The sequence below is a fragment of the Musca autumnalis genome, unplaced genomic scaffold (genome assembly GCF_047663935.1).
Source record: "Musca autumnalis isolate F117 unplaced genomic scaffold, ASM4766393v1 scaffold_2, whole genome shotgun sequence".
Taxonomy (NCBI): Eukaryota; Metazoa; Arthropoda; class Insecta; order Diptera; family Muscidae; genus Musca; species Musca autumnalis.
In genome coordinates, this window is record NW_027411755.1 from 105163557 (window position 1) to 105188835 (window position 25279).

At 32.8% G+C, this 25279-nt stretch overlaps 1 protein-coding gene across 7 annotated transcripts in view; it reads left to right on the plus strand.

Moving 5' to 3' along the window:
• Frmd5 (FERM domain containing) overlaps positions 1 to 24928 on the plus strand; it is a 424373-nt gene extending 399445 nt beyond the window's left edge. For 4 of the 7 annotated variants that reach the window (XM_073968663.1, XM_073968665.1, XM_073968666.1 and 1 more), the window contains 3 exons: positions 17841 to 17929; positions 23962 to 24179; positions 24230 to 24928. In XM_073968663.1, the coding sequence (XP_073824764.1) occupies positions 17841 to 17929; positions 23962 to 24179; positions 24230 to 24885 (963 nt within the window). In that variant the 3' untranslated portion in view covers positions 24886 to 24928. The remainder of the gene's footprint in view (positions 1 to 17840; positions 17930 to 23961; positions 24180 to 24229) is intronic. The other 3 variants (XM_073968664.1, XM_073968661.1, XM_073968662.1) reach the window with 2 other exon arrangements.
• Positions 24929 to 25279: the final 351 nt, after the last annotated feature.

Here is a 25279-nt window from a genome sequence, read left to right on the forward strand (position 1 = left end):
GTTATCAAACAAGCATATGTAACCATTGAATCATATTAGGGAACTGTTAAATAAAATAGGGAACCCTTAATCCATATTAAGGAGCTATTGAGCCCCGATTAGGGTTCTGTGATCCAGATTTTGTAGCTGTTGAGCCAGAATAGGGAGTTGTTGAGCTTAACCAGGGAGCTGTTGAGCCAGATTATGGTTCTGTTGAGCCTAGTTATGGAGCTGTTGAGACATATTAGAGTGCTGTTGATTCAGATTATGGAGTTGTTGAGCCATATTAGGGTGCTGCTGTGATTGATTAATGAGTTGTTGGGTGACAGGCTGAATAAACATACTTCTGTGAACAGTCAGATTCAAATAGGCATTTATTGATATAGTTAGCGTATAGTTAGCTTATTTCCTGATAATAACATCTCCAGTTGACAATGTTTGTTATCGTTTGCATATAATGTTAAAATTACAATAACATTAGAAATGTTATCCAGAAATATGACAGGTTTACGTTTCTATACTTGTGGTTAAACCCACGTTTCTTTGGGAATTTGATCACCATTAATATACACATTTAGACTAAGATCAAGTTTAATCGTGCAAGCTATTTTATTTTCTTGTCCTTTGACCTGTGAATACAACACATCGGCATTAGGATCCGCGTTATCTGTATGTACATTCATATCATTCTCTTCATTTATACTGATGTGATTGTCACATTTCTTCGCTTTAAAACAATCCACCAATCTTATTTTCTTATATAAGTTGTTTGTTGTTTGTTCAGGATCTTGACATACATTTTTTATTTATTATCCGATTAATCCTGGTTGAATTGTGACGTTTTGCGTTGAACTGATCATATAAGATGTTTTCACAACGCTTCTTACGGTACTCAAACATAAGAATTGATAAGGGAAACAAACAACAAGTCCATGTGATTGTTAGGTATACACATAGAAAATTTAGCATGCTTTTTTTTACATACTTACACATGTTATCAAATAAAAGGACAATTTAAAGTGCAATAAATATCGTGTCTTTATTTTTCAAATCATCATCCAAAATTCAATATTTGTTTTCAGATATACTTCTTAATTTAATAATACAATAAGAAATAATGACTTGGATAATTGGATTGAATATCTAATATATTATCCCGGCTTCTCGCAGCTCTTCAATAATAGAAACAATTTCATTACCATGATTATTGTTTCCGCGTTGACGAGATTTTAACAAGAACTTCAACCGATCGACCAGAACTTTTGGGTCTCTCCAATAAACGTACTCCGGTTTAGTTAGATTTAACTTCATTAGACCTTTACCAGTATGAGTACCGTCAATTAATTTCTTTATTATCTGTGTGTATTTATAACAGAGTTCGAAAATAAACAGTACAATAACATAGTGTACCGCTCCGAGAACAGTATCACTAAAATATTTTTAGCGTTAGTGTTCCGGAACACAAACACTAAAAAATATTTTAGTGATACTGTTCCGGAGCTCAACGATAAACGTAGTGTACCACATTTTGGTACACTAAAAACGTTGGGTACCGCAGTCGGAACACTAAAAATCGTAGTCTCCGCAGTCGGAGCACTAAAAAATCGTTGTGTACCACATGTCGGAACACTAAAAAATAACGTAATGATAACGTACCACACACAAATTAGGACATAAAAACTCAGATACACCTCTTAGATCCATGTGTGTATACATATTAATGAATAACGTTGGGAACTTAAGTAGAAAATATGGAAAACATTGATTCGGTTGTTGTACAATGGCGCACTACAAATTGTAGTGTTCTGACTGTGGATACATGAGTTTATTATGATTTGTGACGAAAATTAAATATTTTATACTTTTTTAATAAACAAAAATTAAAAAATGAATTTTAATAGAACACGTGAAAAACGCCTGATTTGATTTTTGGACAATGGATCACTAAAAATCGTAGTGTTCCGACTGCCGGATCACTAAAAATTGTAGTGTTCCGACTGCCGGGTCTCTAAAAATCGAAGCGCTCTTAATTATAATTTCTGAGAAAAATTAAATATTTTATGGGTTGTGGGACGAGTAAAAATTAAAAATAAAAAATAATAAATAAAATGTACGTTTTTTAAACTAGTTACAAACGTTGAGAGCTTTAGTAGAAAATTAGAAAAAAAATCATCATCATTAATTGATGAATATTATTTTTTGTACAAATGTCAACAGGTACAATTTCCCCAGAATAATAAGTGTGTGGTTGTATTTATCCCGAAATCATAATTTTGACTTTAAATGTACAATCCTACTTGCGGAAAATCAGCACATTCTCATTAAGTGATATTGTTTGTTGTACAAATATCAACAAAATAATAAGTGTCTTCAAACGTACAAGTCTACTTGGGAAAAGCCACATACTTTCTTCAACTGCATTCACTGAGGAATTTTGTTTTTGATACAAAAAGTTACAGGTACAATTTCCGCAAAGATTGCAAAGATTGTGTTGTTATCAATATTTTCCGCTCCTTATTTCTTTTGTTCACATTAAAAAAATTAAGTAAGTCATGAAGATCAAGAAGAAAAATTTTATACGAATATGTACATCTTTATGACCTAAGTATTGTTATTCTGATACGTATATACTGACGTGTAATATATAATATAATATTCAGTAACGTGTAATATTTTAGATTATATGTAATAAAAAATGTAATAAATAGTATTTTATAAAAATTTGTACCGAATACATCTTGTTATATTTTCTACTAACGTTCTCAAATTTTGTAACTAATTTTAAGTACATGGATATAACATGCTCATCTTAATTTGTATTTATTAATTTTTACTTGACCCAAAAGCCATCAAATATTTAATTTTCCTCATAAATCATAATAAACAGATGATTACCTAAACGTCGAACAGTAAAATTGTTACTGCTCCATTGTCCAAAAACCAGTCAGATGTTTTTCACATTTCCTATTAATTTTTATTTCTTAATTTGTATTTATTAAAAAAACATATAATATTAAATTTTCCTCACGAATTATAATAAACTCATGTGTTTTTTTTAATGATAAAAGTGTCAAAAGAGCAAACTGTCGAAAATGAGCCCAACATAAAAATTTTTCCAATATGTACGGGAACGGAAAAATGGCAGAAATGTCAACACATCTGGAACAAATGTCAAAGTCGACATGTCAGGCAATCAGAAGCCGTCAAACATGTTGCACATTTTTGCTCGCCCAAATTTGTCGTGTAAAAAGTTTCTAAAGAGAAAGCTACTCAGCGCCATATTTGTTCAAAGAGAAGTGAACGTTTTGCAACTTTTTTGGTGTACGGGAACACATTTTGGGGAAAAATGTGTTAAATGTGTAAAAACTTTTTAGTTCTGGAACGAAGCTATTACCTTATTGTATTGCACGTGGTACACTACGATTTTTAGTTATCCGGCAGTCGGCACACTACGATTTTTAGTGATCCCGCAGTAGGAACACTCCGATTTTTAGTGCTCCACAACCGAACACCACAATTTTTATTGCTTTTAGATATCCGGCAGTCGGAACACTACAATTTTTAGTGATCCAGCAGTCGGAACACTACGATTTTTAGTGCTCCACAGTCGAATACTACGATTTAGTGCTCCATTGTCCAAACCCCAAATCAGATGTTTTTCACATTTTCTTTTAATTTTTATTTATTAAAAAAATATATATTTAATTTCCTCAGAAATCATAATAAACTAATGTATGGTTCATTACCTTATAGTTTCAAAACGTGGTACAAAACGATTTTTAGTGCTCCGGCACGACGATCTTTGTGCTTCATTCCACAAAAACTAAATATTGTTTTTTTTTCATAATTTGACCAAATTTCGCAATGTGTTTAATTAATTTAATCATACATGGATGTAACAATTTATCTTAATTTTTATTTGATCAAATTTAACCAAATATTTAATTTTCCTAAGAAAACATAATACCTTTATTATTTTTTAGTGTTCCAACACGTGGTGCACTATGATTTTTAGTGATCCGGCAGTCGGAACACTAAAATTTTTAGTCCTCCGCAGTCGGAGCACTAAAATCTTTAGTGCTCCGCAGTCGGAACACTACGATTTTTAGTCCTCCGCAGTCGGAGCACTACGATTTTTAGTGCTCCGGCATGCGGTACACTACGATTATCGTTGTGTTCCGGTACAGTATCACTAAAATATTTTTTAGTGTTTGTGTTCCGGAGCGGTACACTATCGTAGTGTACCTATCCATCTTGGTACGATACAGAACGGTACGGTACGATATCATAGTGTTTATTTTCGAACACTGATTTATAACCTCTGTTGGATTTTATCCTTTCATCAGGTCTATATCCCACTTTATGTGCGTTGGAGTCCAATAAAATGTTCTTATATATTTCTAATTCAGAAGAATCGTAGTTTGTAGGCTTTTGACGAAATAAAAGTTCAAACAAGCCTGGTGTATTTGCCCAAGTCTGATTTCCTATGATAATTTTTTGCTCCGCAGTCGGAACACTAAAATTTTTAGTGGTCCGCAGTCGGAACACTACGATTTTTAGTCCTCCGCAGTCGGAGAACTACGATTTTTAGTGCTCCGGCATGCGGTACACTACGATTATCGTTGTGTTCCGGTACAGTATCACTAAAATATTTTTTAGTGTTTGTGTTCCGGAGCGGTACACTATCGTAGTGTATCTATCCATCTTGGTACGATACAGAACGGTACGGTACGATATCATAGTGTTTATTTTCGAACACTGATTTATAACCTCTGTTGGATTTTATCCTTTCATCAGGTCTATATCCCACTTTATGTGCGTTGGAGTCCAATAAAATGTTCTTATATATTTCTAATTCAGAAGAATCGTAGTTTGTAGGCTTTTGACGAAATAAAAGTTCAAACAAGCCTGGTGTATTTGCCCAAGTCTGATTTCCTATGATAATTTTTTCATCATTTACTTGTAATGGTTTGTCTCCAAATTTCCAGTCTCCATTTATGTCTTTATGTGGTCCATATACAGTATCCAGTTTATCATTTTCAGATAGCTGAGAAAGAGTTACATCATTTTCATCATCATCGTCATTTTCTGAATAAAATGTTTCTTCATTTGTGTCATCACTTTCAGTAGGTTTATTTTGGATATAATCAAGTTTGTACTCGTCACCGTATGGATTATTTATGCTTGCAGCCTCGTCTTTCATATCTGTCTTAAATTTCTTGGTGGGATTACTAGCGTATTTATTTACATTTTCACGTTTTAGTTTGACTAATTTGTTTAATTCATCTGTTATAGGTTTAAATGTGGTTTGCAGTTCAGTATCTCTTTCCTGTTCACCCCTTTTAATGCGTTGAAATTTTCTCTTCAATTCATTCCGGGTATCAACTAGTTCTTGCAATACTTTTACTTGGTCCATGGTTTATTTCATACTAATTAATTGGTAGGGTTTTATTTGATATAAATATTCCATAATTCTGTCATTATGTTAAGATGCAAAATATAATATTGCCATATCTTTGCATAACGTGGAATGAAGGCATCAAACATATGCATATATTAACAAGAACCATACATTGAGTTCACCCACAAAAAATACTCGGAAAAGTATAATTTCATATTTATTTAAAAATTAGCAATCAAAAATATTAATAAATATCAACATTTGCCCCCTTATTCATCCGTTTCAAGAGCATTAGAATCCTGTTCCGGTCCAATTTCAAACCTTGCGTCGTGTAGAATTCTGCATCAATTTGTCCTGCTTCTATTTGATCAGCTATTGTAGCGAGATAGTTGTCTTTTTCACAATCATTCCACTACGAAGAAACGTCTTCCTCAATGCAACGATCGATGAAGCTTTGGGAATCCATATTCAAATCGATTGACAGTATATTTGCTACTGAATATGTTCTCAATCTCGAAATGCGTTTTTATACATTTTATATTTTTATAAAAGGTCTGTTTTTCATCCATGTGATCTAATCCCATCATTATTGTTTAACTCATAATAATATGTTTGTACTTTTTATCATGTAAACACACACACAGTAAAATCTTATCAAATAATGTTTCCCAGGTGTGTAGGAAAAGGTTACAATATTTGATCTAATAAAGCCCGAATGTTGGGTGGAAAAAACCCTATATTATAAGCTATATAAAATAAGGTAATCATTCCAAACAAATGGTTCGAAACACGCAAGTATGTTGACCTCTCTTTTACATATAAACATTTCCATAACATAATAAACATCAATGCACTAAAACTTTTATATTATGAGGTATAAATATCAAAGGATGTGCAAAAAACGTACCTACATGTATTTCACAACCTTGTGAAATAGTGTTAACAAGTGCTAAGGGAAGGTTGAAAATATGTATGTAACATCCTGGATCTAATTAATATATAAGACACAACATCAAACATTTACAAGGAAGGGTGGATGTTTTCGTATTGATCACCGAAGAATACAGCATGACTCTAGCAAGCATAAGAACAACAACAACAATGTGAATAAGATCGAATGGATGGAAACAAAAGCAACAAGATATTAGAACAACCGTATTTATATTGAGCACAACAAGCATATATCCTGACGCTGTGAAACATAGCATTTAATATATTTTCTGGGAAAGTGGCAAAACCCATAAATTACATAAAGTTGCCCCGACATTATAACGTTTGACATCATTTTTTCTTGATCTTCAACCACATTTCTATGGAAAATGAAGAGTAGTGTCAAATACAAGGGATAAACACGTTCCCAAATCGTGGACGGACAAAAACAAAAACGGTCTAAGAACATTCACTTTAGAGATCTTCACCCACTTTCACATTGAAAACGTTGAAAAATTTCAACGAAAAGGCGTAAAAACAACCCAAAATCGCAGGCAGACAACAAAAAGGTCCTAGAATATTAATTTTACGATCTTCGAAAGATCATTAGTCACTATACAAAAATTGGATGGGGGAATAATCAAAAGGTTACAAAGTATTTGGGTTGGCCGCACAGACGCAAGATTCCAAAATTCTCCTACGGCTAGAAATCAAAGGAGATGTCCAGCCTATTTTATAAAAGGACAATTACATTTAGGTTGACCGCCGGCACGAAATTCAAGTGATCATGTATTTCACAACATTATGAAATTATATTGACTAGTGGAAAGGGAAAGGACGACATTAGTTACAAAAACCCTAAAAGGTAGGCAAGACACTAGGAAGCAAAATATAATAAACACACAAAAAAGGGTACACATCTAAAAAACAACAACAACATACAACGAAGGACAAGCATTACGACAAATTAAACACACACACAACAACAACACACAAGGACGGCCCCACAGTAGCAACGCAACAACATCAACATACAAGGAAGGACACACTGCATGACACGATCATAAAAAAAGTCAAAAAAATTCACTTTTCAATCGTCAACAACATTACGATGGAAAATGCGCACAAGTACCAATTACAAGGGACAAAGGTTTATCCTGATAACAAAAAAACTCTGACGATCAAACAAAATGATCCTTCAACAAATTTTCCCATGGAAATTGTCCACTAGTTACAATGGCAAGGGATAAATTTGTCATGATAAAAATTACATTTAGGAAAAATCGCGGACGGACAAACAAAAAGGACACAAAAAACATTGACATTCACACAGAAAAAAAACCTAAAAGGTAGGTTGCACGACAAGACACTAGGAAGCAAAACATAATAAACATACAAAAAAGGGAACACATCTAAAAACAACAACATACAACGAAGGACAAATATAACGACACATTAAGCACACACAACAACAACAACATGCAAGGAAAGACACACGGTCCCACAGTAGCAACGCAACAACAACATACAAGAAAGGACACACTGCATGACACGATCATAAAAAAAGGTCAAAAAAATCACTTTTCAATCTTCAAGAACATTACGATGGAAAATGCGCACTAGTACCAATTACAAGGGACAAAGATTTGTCCTGATAACAAAGAAAACGCCGATGACCAAACAAAAAGATCCTTCTACGAATTTTCCCATGGAAAATGCGAACAAGTGTCATTTACAAGGGATAAAGACAAGGGACAAACAAAAAGGACACAAAAAACATTCACATTGACGATCACATAAAAAGACTCAACATCATTTATTCGCGCTATTATGACGATATGCAAACAAGTGGTTGGGGGGATAATCAAAAGGTCACTACCCGCATTCAATACCAATGAACACCTGCATTCCCCCACCCCATCATTGTTTGAACACCTGCATATCATTAACACATAATTTACGACCTTCAACCTCATTAAGGTTAAAACATGTCAACGGCTATTGACAGTTTGACAGGCTTTAGCCTCCTTGAAGCTAAAGATAATAAATCACAAGCTTAATTGCATTCCCACTATATCCCTACTGGTGACTCTGTAGTAATTGCTGTGAGGTTGAACATGCATCTTTGCTCGGCATTGAGCAGGACGTGTTTGTTTCTGAACCTGGCACATAGGTTACTCCACGCCGAGGAGAAACCTTCGTTGGTCAATGGACTTCTTGACACGATCTCGTAACTTAACTTCAAATTATTGAGACAGAGGGCCGTGAACTTATCCCTGAACGTTGGCCAGCATTTGTAGTCTCTTTTGAAAATAGGTGTTCGCATGGCGGGAGATTTAAAGCAGATCCGATATTCGGATTGTTCGTGTTTGTTTTTGAGACAAGCTTTGAATAAGTTCCTTGTGCTTTGATGCATAACGGCAATAGGTGGCATATGATTTGTGATACTTGTCTTTGACAATTTCAACCTCACTAGCTTTGTCTTCATTTTTCTCGGCTTCGTCTTCCTTATCTGGTTCCTGAATCGAGAGTTTGGACAAACACTCCCCATAGGAATGTTTTAATTGCGACAAAATGGACTGCATTTCATCAATATGAGTTTCCAGGTGGAACTTAGTTGTACTAGGAGTTTGTTGCCGTTTAGTGAGGCTTCGAACTCTACAAGAGTGTCAGCCAAACGAATAAAACGATCTAACGACATTGCGAATAAATTGGAAATGTTTTAAAAATTTATATAATAATAACTCGTAGAAGTAAGTTTGCATTTGCTATTCGGAAGGCTAAGAAAAGTTATGTTTATGTTAATATTAATCATGAATGTAATTTATATTATCAAGAAAAAATTTACAGGAAGTACCAATGAGACACTGTTTAACATGAATCGTTGATTTAAAGAATGGTAATATGTTCTGTTCGGAAGGCAGAGAACACTTAGTATAGAAAATTTTTGCTATTTCAATATTCAAAATACGCTATGTGTGTGAATTCAATTTCCTTTATAAAAAAAGATTTCAGCGTCAGAAGAAAGTACATGTGAAACGCTGTGCAACTTGTATCTTTGATCTTCAAATATTTCACTCAGTCAGATAGTTCACTCAGTCGACAGAATGTATGCACACAAAAACAACTAATGCGACCAGCAGAGGAAAATGTACAATGAACTCTATTTCCAGTAAGTTAAACTTGGGAGGAATTATCCTTTTTTTTGATTCCCTTTTTTAAATCTTGGTTCTTGTTCTTGACGAAATATATGTGAGTAAAACATACATACGAGATTATTATATCGAGAGTATGCCAAGAGAACAACGGATGGTATTGTTCACTGCTGACTCTCACGATATACCAGATAAATCTTGAGTAAAGTTTTCGTACAATTACAAATTACAAAATGGGAGTGTGTTGTGTAAATTATTATATTTCCTTGTAAAATACGTGATGGTGATCAAAAATTTTACCTCTTCCACGGATAAATCGTTTTCACTTTAAATATTTTTTTACGATCAATTCAATAATATTGAACAACTTACAAGGTTTGAGAAAATCTCCAGAATTCCAATGATTACCTCTAGAATCGTAATTTAAAATGGAATGTCAGATGATTTTCGTTCAGTTAACAACACCTTGTGTACAATCTCAGTCTTTTTCCTACCGACAATACCGATAATTTGTACTTACGCGTATTTACCTTGCACTTGTGAGTTTTGCTGAAATAGACTTTATAGACGAAAATGCGCCGTAACACTCGCATGACAATTAAATTTGTACTGGTTGAACGAAACGACATCGAAAACGAACGTATGTACATGTTTACCAAACCAACAAAGCTGGAGCCGAAATCTCAGAGAGAACACGTGGATGAAGTTGAAGGACAAATGAAGGAATGGTGGATAATTCCCTCGACACAAATCCAAAAATAAACAACGCAGGTTATTTGTTGTTGCGCACAGCATGAAAGTACAGGAACACTAAGCAATCACAGATAACTTAAAACAATGATTTTGCTTCGATTGGAAACGTGGTTTAACCTGATTATTACACCGAAATGGCTGAAATTTTAATGTGGCACCATACAAGGGTACCGCTTGGTTTTCGGTATTTTCAATATTATTATAACACCGAAATGTCTGAAATTAAGTATTTTATCTTCTTTGGGGCTACAAAATGTTCTCCATTTTTTCAGTAATAGTGTTCATAAAGTCTTGCGAAGGTTCAAATTTCTGCATTTCATGAACGCCTTTCATAAAGCAAAAAAATACAGTTTTTTTCTGAGAGATTGAAAAAAATTTTTGGCGAGTTGTTGTTTTTCTTATTATTGAATAACAAGAACCGCCACACACTACAAACAACCAAACCCGAAACAAATTTTGCTGTTTTTTATTAATGCTTTTATTTTGTATTATTGTAATTTACCGTTTCTTCTAATGGATTTTCAATGCAGTTGTTATCGTCTTGTGAACATATCAGAACAATACGAACAAGTTGAGTCTATCAGCACTAGGTTGAGATATAAGATGTTGCCTTTATATCAAAGAAACTAAACATTTGTAGTTGCGAACCATACAGCCAAATACAGTCGAAATCGCTTATAACGTCGGTCAAGGGACCAACCAAAATCGGACGCTATAAGCGATAGTCGTTATAAACGATACTTATAAAAGAGGTGAAATTATATTATGTAGAGTAAATTTTGGGTATAAATACCTTGTTTTATTACTTTTTCATCCATATGCATACGTATGCATGACTTAAAAACAAAATAATAAAAAAACTATATTAAACACATTCTTCAGCAGATATAATTACGAAAATATGGGATATGGTTATCTGGTTATCTTTAAAGTAGCCTGTTACATATTTTAGTTTGGGCTTTTGAATTCCAACATAAGCTTTAAATTTAACTCAGATCTGAGTTTTGAAAGTGTCTTTTAAAACACATTCTTTACTTGTAACATCTTCTGAGTAAATACATTTTTGAAGTGTTTCTACAGCTAGACATGCCTCTGACACTGACGGTAATTGAAATTCTGGTTCTGTAGTATCCTCAATTTCTTCGTTAGAATTGTCTCCATCTTCCAATATTATGTCGTCATTGAAAACATTGTCATCAATGGGAACTTATTCATCAATATCTTCTACGTGCTGGGAGAAATGAGAATGAAGATAAATGTGTTCAGAATCGTTTAAAGGACCATTGCCAATCGCGCATGATGAAAACAATTAGCAATGGCAGACGACGTTACATTTTTCCATTCTTCATCTAACAATAGCACGGCATCCAACACATTTCATTTCGTAAAATTTCGTATTGACTTCAGAGCGTCTCCATGTGAGTCGTAATTCAGTGGTTCAACCCCATCTTCGAACATGTTGGGCATATGTTTGGTATTTTGTTGTTGTTTGAGTTTGAAAAAATATAAATACAACAAAATATTGAGAGATTTTTTTCTTCTTCGTATGGTTCGACGTTATAACCGATAGCAAAATTCAAATATTTCACAAAAAACCGACGTTACAGCCGATATGACGTTATAAGCGACGACGTTATAAGCGATATTTATTTGTGTGGAATATAAAGGGCAGAAATTCGGGACTTTTGGATTTCGTCGTTATAAGCGATATGACGTTATAAACGACGACGTTATAAGCGATTTCGACTGTACTTTGTTTTTTCGACACCAAACGCACTGGTGTTGTTTGGTTTGTCAGTTAACTAACAACAAAATTGTTGTGACTTACAGTGGTAGTTTAGGTACACAGTCTTACATAAGTATACGTACGCCCCACAAATCTCGGGTTTTTGGATAAACAATGATATTTATGAAATTCCAAGTACACAGTAATATTTCTTCTCACTAATAAACAATGTTTAATACAACAAAAGTATATTCCATAATATACATAAATTACAAAAACCAAAAAATGATACTTACAATAGTATACGCACGCCCAAGGAAATATGAGTATTACCGTACAATTAATGGAATTAGCAGCAAAATGTACGCATTTTATAGTTTTGGCGAATGTGTCTTGGTGTCTGAGATATATTTTTGAGAAAAAAAATATTTTTGGGCGTTAAATGCCGTTATTAATTGTCAGACTTCTTGTATAGCTCGTTCAAACGGACCTTGCTGATTTCTTTCCTTTTAAGGTATTTTACTTTAGCTTTGTTCCTTTACTTTTTTAATGGTAAGAGTTGTAAAAGAGAAAAATGTCAAAATTGCTATCTCATGAACATTTTTACCAGAAAAGTAAAGGAACGGAAAAATGGTAGATCTGGCAGCAATGTCAAAAAGAAACATAAAAATCAATTTTTTGTCAGCGTTCGACTTTTTCTTCCTTGGGGCGTACTAAGTATAATTTTTTGGTTTTTGTAAAATTTACCGTTATTTATATTATGGAATATACTTTTGTTGTAGTAAACATTGTTTATTATTGAGAAGAAATACAACTGTGTACTTGGAATTTCATAAATATCATTGTTTATCCTAAAACCCGAGATTTATGGGGCGTACGTATACTTATGTAAGACTGTGTATGTGTTGTGGTGTGTATGTATGTGGTGTGGTTTGTTGATATAGTCTCAATGTGATGGTGTGACGATGGTGGAAGTTTTGTTCTGGTTTGTTGATGCATTGACAATACGAATTCTTTAAATATTTTTTTTCTGTGTAGCCACGATATTTTCCGTATTTTGAAGGTTATAACAATCTGGTGTCGATTGTATATGAAAATACAAGCGAGGATTGATGTAGACTGCCGGACGGACAAATTGTCTCATGGTGATCTTATCTGATAGTTAGCATAATGTGTTAGAATGGAGATCCCCCTTGTGATCTTATCTGATGGTTATGTAACGCGTTAGAATGTAGATCACAAACTGAGCGATTTTAGCGATTTTATGGAATTTTGTTCTATGTTAAGTACTAATCGTAAGAAGAAATAGGAGGGCGTAAATATATTAGTAATAGTTTTCAGTTGCATAAAATGGTATATCGAAAGTAATGATGTGCATTAATGAGTTGTTTTACAAGAGGAGTAAAATAAATTATTTACATAGTTGCATTCTGTCAGTTAACTTTAAAATGCAATGAATCAATCACAATGGGAAATTTGAATATTTACAAACTCACAATAACAAAGGTACAAAATTATGAAAATTGTTACTATTGAAATGCAGGGGACATGAAAGTGTAATTAATGAAATATGGATTGCTTCAAGGTATTTTATTCAACCGTAATGACTGAAAATGTATGTTTAGTTTGTGATAGAGCGTTCTCAGATTCTCCTAAGAGTAAGCCTTGACGTAGGAAATATCTTAATACTTTCATAAACGATAGGAAATTTGTTATATGTTAAACTTCAACTCATCTCGTGAATTAATGGACCAAAAATTAGGTGGATTTTTAAAAATTGGAAGAATTATGTAACTGCTTTAAGGATAGTTGGAATCATTTAGTATTTAAAGCAATGGTGTCCAAAGGGATTCCCTTTAAAAAATCTCCACTAATAAATAAAAAAGACATTGTTCCACAACATCCCATACGGGACAAGGGAGACTTCTCTCATATCAATGAGTGCACCCCGATTCATATTTAGCTCAATTATATAGGACCTACTGTTTATCGCCGAGTCCGAACGGCGTGTCTTAAGAACCACTTGTGGAGAAGTTTTTCAAGGCTGAAATACTCAGGAAATTTCGGCAATATTACAGAGGTGCATTTTGCCACCGTTGAAAAATTTTATTTGTTTTATTATGATTGTCTACACAACAAGATGATAATCTTATAGTTACAGTGTAGATTTATATGATAGTATGATATCCAACTTAACTAGTAGGGTCACAATATATAATGAGGGAAAAATAATTAATGAGGTTAAATAATTAATAAAATTCTAAACATAAAATGTTAAAAAGAATGAGCAAACAAATTATATCACAATTTAATTAATGAAGTATTGAAAAAGACGTTTTTTGAAGGTAAGAGTGTTGTTGATGCTTTGGATTTTGTGTGGTAGAGTATTCCAAAGACGTATACTGCTGACATAAAATTGCCGTTCCGATACAAGACTGCGCCTTCTGAGAGGAATCAGTTTTCTTCCTCTACCAGATTGAGCAAAAGTAAGTTTTTGAAACAAGTAAGTCGGTTTTTGCTTTACAATTACTTTTTGCAACAGAATTAAGGACCTGATATTAAGAAGATCGTTGAAGCTAACTCCGTAGAGCGACTTTGGGGAGATACGCTGGGATCTGTTCAGACCATACACATAACGAACTATATTGTTGTATGTCACATTTAATTTGCGCAAACTTAAGGAATCGCAGTTGGCGAAAAGCTCACATCCATAAATCAGACCAGGGACAAGAAACGATTTTGCTAGTAGAATCCTAATTTTTAACGGCGTAAACGAATGCGTAATCCATAAAGAACGCAATTTTGCATACGTCTGACCAGCAGTAATATTAATGTGATCAGACCAACCCAGAGAGCTGTCAAGTGTAACACCTAAATTCTTTGCTTTTGATACAATGTCTATTTTTTTGATTATTTATGTAGATATTTGGATGTGGCATGGTGAAGTTCTTATTCTTGTGCAGAATAATACATTGAGATTTAGTGGGGTTTAGTAATAAGCCATTGGCAGTCGTCCAATAATACACTCTAGATAGATCGGAGTTAAGTTTGTTAATACATTCATTAATGTCACTAATGGCGCAACTTAAGAAAATCTGAACATCATCTGCATACATGATGATTTGACTATCAGATAGTTGTTGGGGTAAATCATTCACGTATAGCGAGAAAAGCAATGGACCAATAATTGAACCTTGGGGTACTCCTGTAGGAACAAATAATGGTTTGGATTTTAAATTTCCAGCGCATACAGATTGTTGTCTGTTGGATAGATATGACATTATTAATTTTATTGCTGTAGACGAAAAGTTGAAAAATCTCCGCAGTTTCATACATAGATTCAGGTGATGTACAGAGTCGAAAGCCTTGGAATGGTCTAACAAGACAAGGAAACTTACTTTGTTTTCATCAATTTCATGTCTTATTGATTCAACAACTTCGATCAACGCGGTAACACAGCTGTTGTCTGCACGGAAATCAGACTGTCGATCAGATAACAAGGATTCTCGCGTAATGTACTGCATGATTTGGTTTTGCAGTATTTTTCCAAAAATTTTGGATAGATAGCAAAGTATAGCTATCGGCCTATAATCAGCGTTCGATTTAGGTATAGGAATGATCTTGGCATGCCTCCAGATGGAAGGATAGACACTTGAACATAATATGGAGCTAAAGAGGTAAGTAAAATGGGGTAAGAGACGTGGAAGCAATATTCGAACAAATTTGGGATCAATGCCGTCCAAACCAATTGCATTTGATTTTACACGTGTGAAGCTATTATATACTTCATCCTCTGAACTCAAATGAACAGTTAGGATCAAAATTGTTTGCAAGATTATAATTGTCATAATATTGGCTATCGATTTGCACTGCAGGTATGTTGACAAATGCACTGTTGAGTTCATTTACATCACCGTGATATGTGGTACTGATCTTCGTCTTCCCAACTCCAATATCTTGTATTATGTTCCATTCGCTCCTGGAATCTAAGGCTGAATTAAATTTCGCCGAATAATAGTCTATTTTTGCTGCATTGATAATATTGTTGACTTTTTTTCTAGCCTCACGGAATTCTTCTTTAAGTTCTGGAGTTTTGAAACGCTTCCATCTGTTAAAGGCTAGATCCCTTTCCTTGATGAAGATTTTAATTGTGGAGTTAAACCAGGGTTTAGTGTTTGAGTTTGATTTTGTGGTTTTCAAGGGAACCGTCGCATTGTAGAGATGAAAATATTATTTTGAATAAAGCCAATTTGTTGACCAACAGATAATAGATTATATATCTCATTCCAGTTTACTCCACAGAACATTTCATTTAACTGTGCGTAGTTCAATTTTTTGAAGTCACGATAGGTTGTTTGTTTTTTGTTTCTGAATGCTAAAGTTATATGTAAGATAGATGAGAACGTGCTTTGAGAAGCATGGAGCAGAGATCTGATCGTAAAAAATTATATTCGTAGGTTTGCTTACACGAAACAAGTCTAACAAAGTGTTGACAGTTGACGAAAAGTGTGTGGGGTTCGAATTGTTGGCAGGGTAAAGACCAAGTGTCAGCATGCTGTCCGTTAACGTGTGGTCAATCAAGATATTTGAATTAAAGTCACCTGTTATTATAACATCATTATAACCTAGCGTTACCGTTTCCAAGACATTATGAAGTAGGTTCATATCAATAGTATTGTTGGGGCGGTAGACACAACCAATAAAGATTGTTAAACAGTTTGAAGAAATTTCAACGAACACGTATTCCATTTTATCACCAGGTTCTGACTTAAAGCGTAATTTGGCTCTCATATTGCTTCTAACATAGATCGCAACTCCGCCTCCAAGACCTGCTCTGTCAGATCTAAACACCTTATATCCATCTACGCCTATAAAACTATCTGAAATATTTGATTTTAACCATGTTTCTGAGAGGCATATAATATCAACTCCAGATTGGTCAAATATGTATTTAAATTCATCCATCTTTTTCACTATGCTCTGTGAGTTAATATGACAAAGCTTCAAATGTTTGATGCTGCCTGGCCGGGTAATCGAACCACCGACATTCTGCGTGCATACTATTGCACTACGGCGGCACCCATAAATCAGTTGTTTTAAAATATAAAAACAATGAAATTAAGCTAGACTATTTTGAAAGAACATTTATTTTTGTTTTAAAACTTTTCAAAAGACAAATTCTCTCTATGACAAAAGACAACCCATCATGCTAAAGTTACTTTTAAAATACATGTGTAATAACTGGAAAATTATCTAAACGATATGCTATGGAAAATATTTCGTATGCACGATTATTGTAGGCTTATCTGTAGAAGTAGAATATGTTTATATTTTTTTTTGATATTTCGTAAAATTAGACAATATTTTTCAAACAAACATAAAAAATGTATGTATAAGTGACAGACCTGATTTACATTTATAAATTGTACATTTCTTTATTTTATTGATTTGTCTAAAGAGAAATTTAAACAGAAATTGTACACACAAACGTTTTTGTATATATTATTGAAATATTTTTTGCATACGAACATATATTTTTTTGCAAATATTATGTTTTACAACAAAATGTATGCATTTTGCACATTTTTGCATGTATGATATGTCTCGATTGCAATTTAATCAGAATTAATTGGATCAAAAATAAGGGTTACATAAAATTAGATGGCTAGACATCACCATTTTTTATAAGAAACGCGATTTTCACCTGTGTTGAAAATTAAAACTCCAAAATTCCTAATCCATCATATCTGAATTAAAATTTCCCAAATATGTTTGAATACTAAAATGGCCGACTAATGGCACTATTCTATTTTCTTAATTTATAATTGAACTTTAATTATTACCGCAATGATCCCAATTTATAAATATATGCAAAACGTATTTCCATTTTTTCCAGAAGAAACATACGGTTGGTTTTAAATGTTCAACGAATAACACGTGCCGATATTTATGGAGATGTGCGCTGGAGCAAATGCTGTTTTTTACGTAAGATTTTAATGCTTATATATACGATTTTATTACTTTTACTACTTATATAAGATTTTATACTTTTAATATATTTTTTAGCACCATTAACAGCGTTAGCATTAACAGTTTGTCAAGTAATTGTTTTCAAACTGAAAAAACGAACACGAAAGGTCGGTTTTTTGCAAAAATTAGTTGGTCGACTTGTTTAACAGCCTGTTTCTGTAAAAATGCTTGCCTGTGACACGAACCGTTCGTACTAAAACGTATACGTATACGTTTTTGTAAAATTTTACTAACCATTCGTCTTTATTTAAAAGTTTTCGTCTATATCGGAAAAGCTTTTATCTTTCAGGGTTTTCATAATGCTTATTCTGTGCTTCTGTGAAAATAAATAAAATGACACTTTTTATTCAAATGATTCAGTTTTCCTTCAAAACGATGGGTATTTTCCATTCGTTTATTTCTGACGTTTTCGTTCGTCTGATTTTGTTACGAAGACCAAAAAATTACGAAAATGAAAAGCTTTCATTTGTTTGTCACACGAATACAAACGTCAATCGCTAAGAAACCCAAATTGTGTATTAGTTCATGAAATCGACGAACGATTGGACAAAAACTTTTTACAGAAACAGACCGTTAACAAGGATGAACTGCTAACAAGTATCAACAATAAATATTAGGCATAGAATATCCCCACTAAGAGGGTTAAAATATGGACCAAGGGGGTTCAATTTCATACTGCATGTAAACAAAATGGCCGATGATTGATAATTTGTTTATTGTTTCAGTTTTTGTTTTTGGAATATTTTACTACTTTAGCTATATTTTCATTATTCTTATGATACTGTTGTTGTAGGCTTGATCCAAGTAGTATTGTATAGTTCACACACGAACTATGTAGTTCAATTGAACGATTCATTGCAAAGAGCGTATAAACTAGATCAGTCGACATATGTAGTTCATTATAGTTCAGCAGTTCATTGAACACCGACCGAAAGATAAAAGAACAATTCAATCTAGTTCAGCACGTCACGTATGCATAATGCGACGCCGTTGACAGATGCCTTTGTAAATGTTATTAGTTTTCTAGTTTACACAAACGCACGCACTATTCTTCTGTTGTTTTACTTTTGTTATATGTAGACATAGAATTTTAGCATTTTTTTTTATTTCTTATCCGATTGGACTCAAATTTTGGATCTAGAGTTTTGAGGGTCAATTTTTCGATATTTGGGGTCATATCAGAAACATGCAAAAAATATGCAAAATATATTCAAAAAATATGCAAATTATTAAATTTTGATAGTCATTAAAATGTGTTCTGAATTAAGTTTTTTGTCGAGACTCCAGACATCCCGCCACAGAAATAAATCAGTTTTCAAAAGGTGAGAAAATTTCCTATAAAGCAGATTTTGCCGGTTCTATAAATTAAATACATATAATTAGAAGTATACGTTTTCTATAGCCACATATTTGATTTTAATATATTTTATAATTTTTAGTCCTTTATTCACTATATACAGACATAAATTGGAAATTTTTGCTCTCTGTGGCCAAAAAGCTTCTGTGGAAAATTGCTCGAAATGTCGCTTTAATATTGATGACATGATTCTAGTTTAATGTACTAAGAATACGTAATGTTATAATTTCGATCTGGATTGCACGCATACATTATTTATTTTTAAACATTATTTTTATACAGTATTGTTAAACCTATCCAAGACTAATAATAAGCAAAATGAAGAACAACCAATGATTAGTGCGATATGACATCACATAGAAAAACCATACAATAGCATGGTAAAAGAAGTTAAAAATCTTTCAATTGTCTTTAACATGGGAAAACCAGTCTCAAATTTCTGCTGGAAATGCATTTGGAATGTTAAAAAAATATAATTTCAAATTTGTTTGTGCGTGACTTTTTTAACATTTAAAAATAATGAACTTTAGTTTAGTCAATGATATGCAAAAGTTCATTCATTTCTGCTACAGGAAACCCATTTTCATACAACAGTCATCACTCGATTGTACACACAATTAATTAATTTATGACACATTAGTTTTGTAATAAGGTTATAAATAAATATTTTTTAAGTAAAATAGTCGCCGCAATTTTGTCAATAATGTGTCCAAAGGTACTGTACACCTAAAAGGCGAAGATTTCAAGTAATCCAAAAATATGCAATTTTACAATCCCTATTTTTTTACATCCTGATGTATATTTTTAATACGTCATATTTCTAGCTCTACTTTCACAATCTGATGAGCTTTTTCCGTAATTTGAGAAAAAAACTGGTAACCAGACAATGTCGACTATACGGGTGAAAATTAAAAATGTACGGATTATCGAGTAGACTAATCTCACTATTTTTTCACGTAGAGCACTTATTACTTCCACGAGTATATTTCATTTTAGTGTTCGGTTTTAGCAATTACAATTTAAAAAGTATTTATACGCCTACCACGAAAAAAATATTTTTAACTATACGGTAATTTGGACACCGCCGAAAAATGGGGTGTCTGGATTATCGAGATTGTACTGTATATATGGGAGCAATATCCAAATATGAACAGATTTCAATATTATTTGGCAAACTTTTATCTAGACCAATTTCGGTCACACATTCCAAATTTCATCAAAATTGGTGGACCAAATACATAAAATCCGGAGAAAATATATATGATACTCGTAGCTATATCCAAATCTGAACCGAATCTTGTCAAAATAAATAGGGTTCGCCCTAAGGCCAAAAAATTATCATCTCCAATTTTTAGGCGAATCGGACAATAAATGCGACCTATACTTTGTTTACAAAAATACATGGCCAGACGGATATGCCTAAATCGACACTGAAAGTTAATCTATGCAGATCACCAAATCCTTTTGCATGTTGCAAATAAATTCACTAAGACATAATACCCCTTATCATAGTGTGGTGTGGGGTATTAAAATATGGTTATATGTTTATTGTATTACCAATTACTTTGCATTACTATGCAAAAATATAAAATTTAATAAAATATGAAAGATTTTATGTAAAACTCAACATTTTCTTTGTCTTAATGTGTTGCATATTTTGCGCATATGCAAAATATGCAGATATGCTAAAAAATAAAACATATAAACCTGTCATTGCATTCAGTTTTCTTCGAAACGAATTTTGGTCCAAACAGGATTTTCGTATCTTTATTCATAAAAAATATGCAAATACACTAGTACCTTTCGCTTTAGATTTCGCTTTGATTTGCGTTACTGATTCGATTTGCGTTATAAAAATAATATACTTATGTGACTTTGCATCTCGTGAAGAGGACATTCATGCATTGGGGGAAGAATTAATGCATGAATGTTCTTTTCACATTCATTGGAGGTCCAATCATAATATCAACTCAGAAAAAATATCAGAAGCTATTTCACTTATAAAGAAAACAATTGAGATATTATTTGTGGACAACGATCCGGATAAAATCGCAGCGACAATGCCAAAAAGGCTATTAATAGAGAAATTTATTCAATAAAAAATTAATTCAACCAAAAAAGAATTTTTTTTGTCAAATTCACTTTAGCAGTTTTGTTGAGATGTGTGTTTTACTTACTATTTGTATGTAAGTCAAGCTTAATCCCATATTTGTTGTTTTCAAATTTAAAAACAACAAGTTTAAAGTGGGATGTAGTTAAAATTGATTACTTTAGGGGATAGCAGAGAAGACTAGTTGCGTCCAACGCCACTTGGACTCATCACTCTTAGTTCTTTGTACTGAAACAAAGAACCCTTCCCCAATATTATGACGACTCGAGCTCAAGAATAAGTGTGACTGATGAATTCGTTTAAATGCGAATTCAATTGAAACACCTAAAAACTCTCGTAGCCGCATACTACCACTGTCATGTGTCTCCACATTGCAGATAATGCACATAACTATTTTGATAGTTGTCTCAGAGGTATAAAATCATTCGCATAATGCAAAAGATAGTTTAAGAAACAAAATTATTTTATAGGAATGATTTTATAAATGTTTTAATAAAATCCCTGTTCCAGAACCCGAAAGAATCTACAATTTTTTACTACGATAAAAATTTTCCCTTTAAATTATCGAAAAAATAGCGTTTGTTGTAATGGGATTCACATTCTAATACTCTCACTCTCTCGAAATTAGGGTAGTGAGTTGTGCTTGCACAGTGGCTCAGAAGTGCTATTTTTGGTTTTTGCCTATTTTGTCTCAGTATAAGGTCTGACTTGTGAGCAGAAAATCTTGTTTTTAATTTATTTTTGGTGGTTCTAACGTACACTTCATGGCATTGTTCTTGATTGTTTCCTCCGCATGGTATCTGGTACACGACATTAGATTTCTCAGTTTTTTCCATCTTACTTTTGGTGTTTCTAAACAGTGTTTTTAATGTATTATTGATTTATATGCTATAGTGAATTTTTCACTGATATATACTATATTAGATTTCTCCACCTTGTATTACTTTTGCGATATGATTTTTGTTTTCGTCTTTAACTATAGTGCCATCTTTAATAAGGGTATTTATTAATTTAGGTGGAAAATTATTGTTAAGCAATATACTTTTAATTTGTATATTGTTCTCTTTGTGGAGTTCTTCATCACTCAAAGTTAAAACTCTGTAAATTAGATTTTTGGCTGTATTTATTATTATTCTTTTAGGATGCTTGGAATAGAAGTTTATTATTCTTCCAGAGGCAGTGGTCTTTTGGTACCAATCCATCAATATATTTCCGTCTTTTTTAATGACTATTGTATCTAGGTACGGTAGTCTCATTTTATGCTCTTTTTCAATTGTAAACTTGATGTTCTTGTGGAAACTGTAAAGAGTTTTAAGGTCTCTTCTACTGCACTTTATCCTATAATAGCAAATAAATCGTCAACAAATTTAGTCAAAAATGCCGGTTTCGTTGTCAAAGTATGAAACAAGCATTTCGTCATTCTTAATTGTCAAGTGTTTTAACTTATTCCTAAATTGCACAGAGTTCGTAATATTATACTTCGAATCCTTCGTCAAGTGTACGTTGGAACCACCAAAACTAAATTAAAAACAAGATTGTGTGCTCACAAGTCAGACCTTAAACTGAGACAAAATAGTCAAAAACCAAAAACAGCACTTGTGAGCCACAATGCAAGCACAACTCACTACCCTAATTTCGAGAGTGAGAGTATTAAAATGTGAAACCCATTGCAACAAACGCTATACCATGCAGATGCTGCACATACTAAACGTACCAACAACAACCAGAATGAATTTCAAAACGGACGTCGACAATAGCGCTTTAAGCTATAGGAGTTTAATTACCAAAACAAAGAACATAAAGAAATCGCAATAGCGAAAGAAACATCAGTGCAATATTTACAACTGAAGACGATGGTAGTGATGCTACTCTAATTTTAAGTAAATATTATTGTTTGTTTTTACGTGATTTTGTAATTTTTATTATTCTCTTTTTACAAGTGTAATTATGAAACGTCTTTGATTGTGATTATTTTGTATTTTTAATGTTTCGTAGATCATCCTGAAGATGCAATTCATTGAAATTGCGAAATATTGATGCATAATTAAAAATGAATATTTAAACTATGACCTTGAGTTTGATTAATTATATCAACAAAAATAACAAAAATCAAACGGTCGAAGAAATAACAAAATTAAAAATAGTAATAGTACTTTTGAAGATTCTTGCAGTACTGGAACGGACCAAAATTTGTCGTATATGAACCGATTTTGATGTTTTTTTTATATTCTAATACTAATATCAGTTACATAACATTTGTATCAATGAATGTTAAAAGCCACATTCGCTTGAATTTTTAGTGAAAAATTTAGAAACAATGTAAAAAAATTTTTTGGAACCAATTAGAAAATTTTTCACACAAACGTATGGAAACATGTGTTTCGATTTGCGTTGTTTCGCATTGCGTTGAAATTCTCCGGAACCAATCATTAACGCAAATCGAGGTATTATGCAAAATCCGATGTCTACTTATAATACGCAAAAATGTCTGAAAAATTAATATTATTTTTTTATTTGCAGCCTCCCCAATAGCCAAAATGCAGCTGTTGTGTCAGGTGGAGGATTTTTTTCTTGGGGAACAAAATTCAAGTATACCGGAAGAACTGAACGAGAAATACTCACTGAGAGTATAAATGCATTGCGAGAACAGAAATTAAACTATTCCTCATCAAACAAAAGAAAAGCAAGCAGCGTGCCTGCGACACCTTCAAGTCCGCCGGGTGATTTTGAACAAATAAGTATGATTGGTACAACTAATATGTATGTAGCAATAATTATCATTTTTTAGGGTATAGCAGTTTACCACGATCTACGATGTCAGAACCTCTTACATACTCCAAAGTACAGGGCGGCGAATGTCAAAATAATATTGTTGTCTATCATGGCCAGGCGTACGAAGACAAAGATGCACCGATGTCACAATTTGCATGTCTGGAACCAGTATCTGAGGAATCAAAATTAATATATTCTTCCAAATTAGGCAACATCAATTTAGATAACATAAATTATTATTTAAGATCTGACGACAGCTTAGTATATTCATCCCCTTTGTCAGGAGTGCCAACATTTGATAGCGAAACACACAAACATAAATCCACTTTAGAAGACCCCTTCAGTACGGTTTCGCAAAATGATTTCCATAAACGCAGTATGGCGGAGAAAAATATTTATAGATCTTCCAAAACGAGAACTTCAGAAAATGTTATTCAACAAAATTCAGCTAACAGTGCCAAAGCTATACGAAAATTTCGATTTATCAAAGCATTTATTCCATCGGTTATGTGTGTTGTAATATTTATGACAGTTTTTGCAGTTTGTGTGATAGAGTCAGAATCCAATATACTTCGGAGAATTCGTGACTTGCCAGAAATGGTGAGCTTCCGGTATCAATACTACAATCCACTAAAAAAATTTATGCTCAGTAAATTGGGAATAAAAAGTTAAACATTGCACAACCAATTATATAACGTGATTATTAATATATAAATGTATATTTCATAGTAACATTAAGGTAACAGTTGAATGATTTTCTTTCATACATTTTTGACTGCGTCATGCTAATAGCATATGTATATAAGATCTCTTCTTAAAGCTACAATCCTTAATCCTCTAACAGGCCAATTTTTTCTGATTAAAACAATTATTTATCGATAGCCTGACAAAAATGTTTAAATCATCCTACAGATGAGAAAATTTATTAACCGCCAAAAGGACCTGCCGGATTACGTAATAAAAAATTTCTAGTAAAATAATGTTTAAATTTTTAATTTGTTTAATTTGTTTTTAAAAAAATAGTTATTGTTCCATAAACATTTATAATTACAGGGATTTATATCCC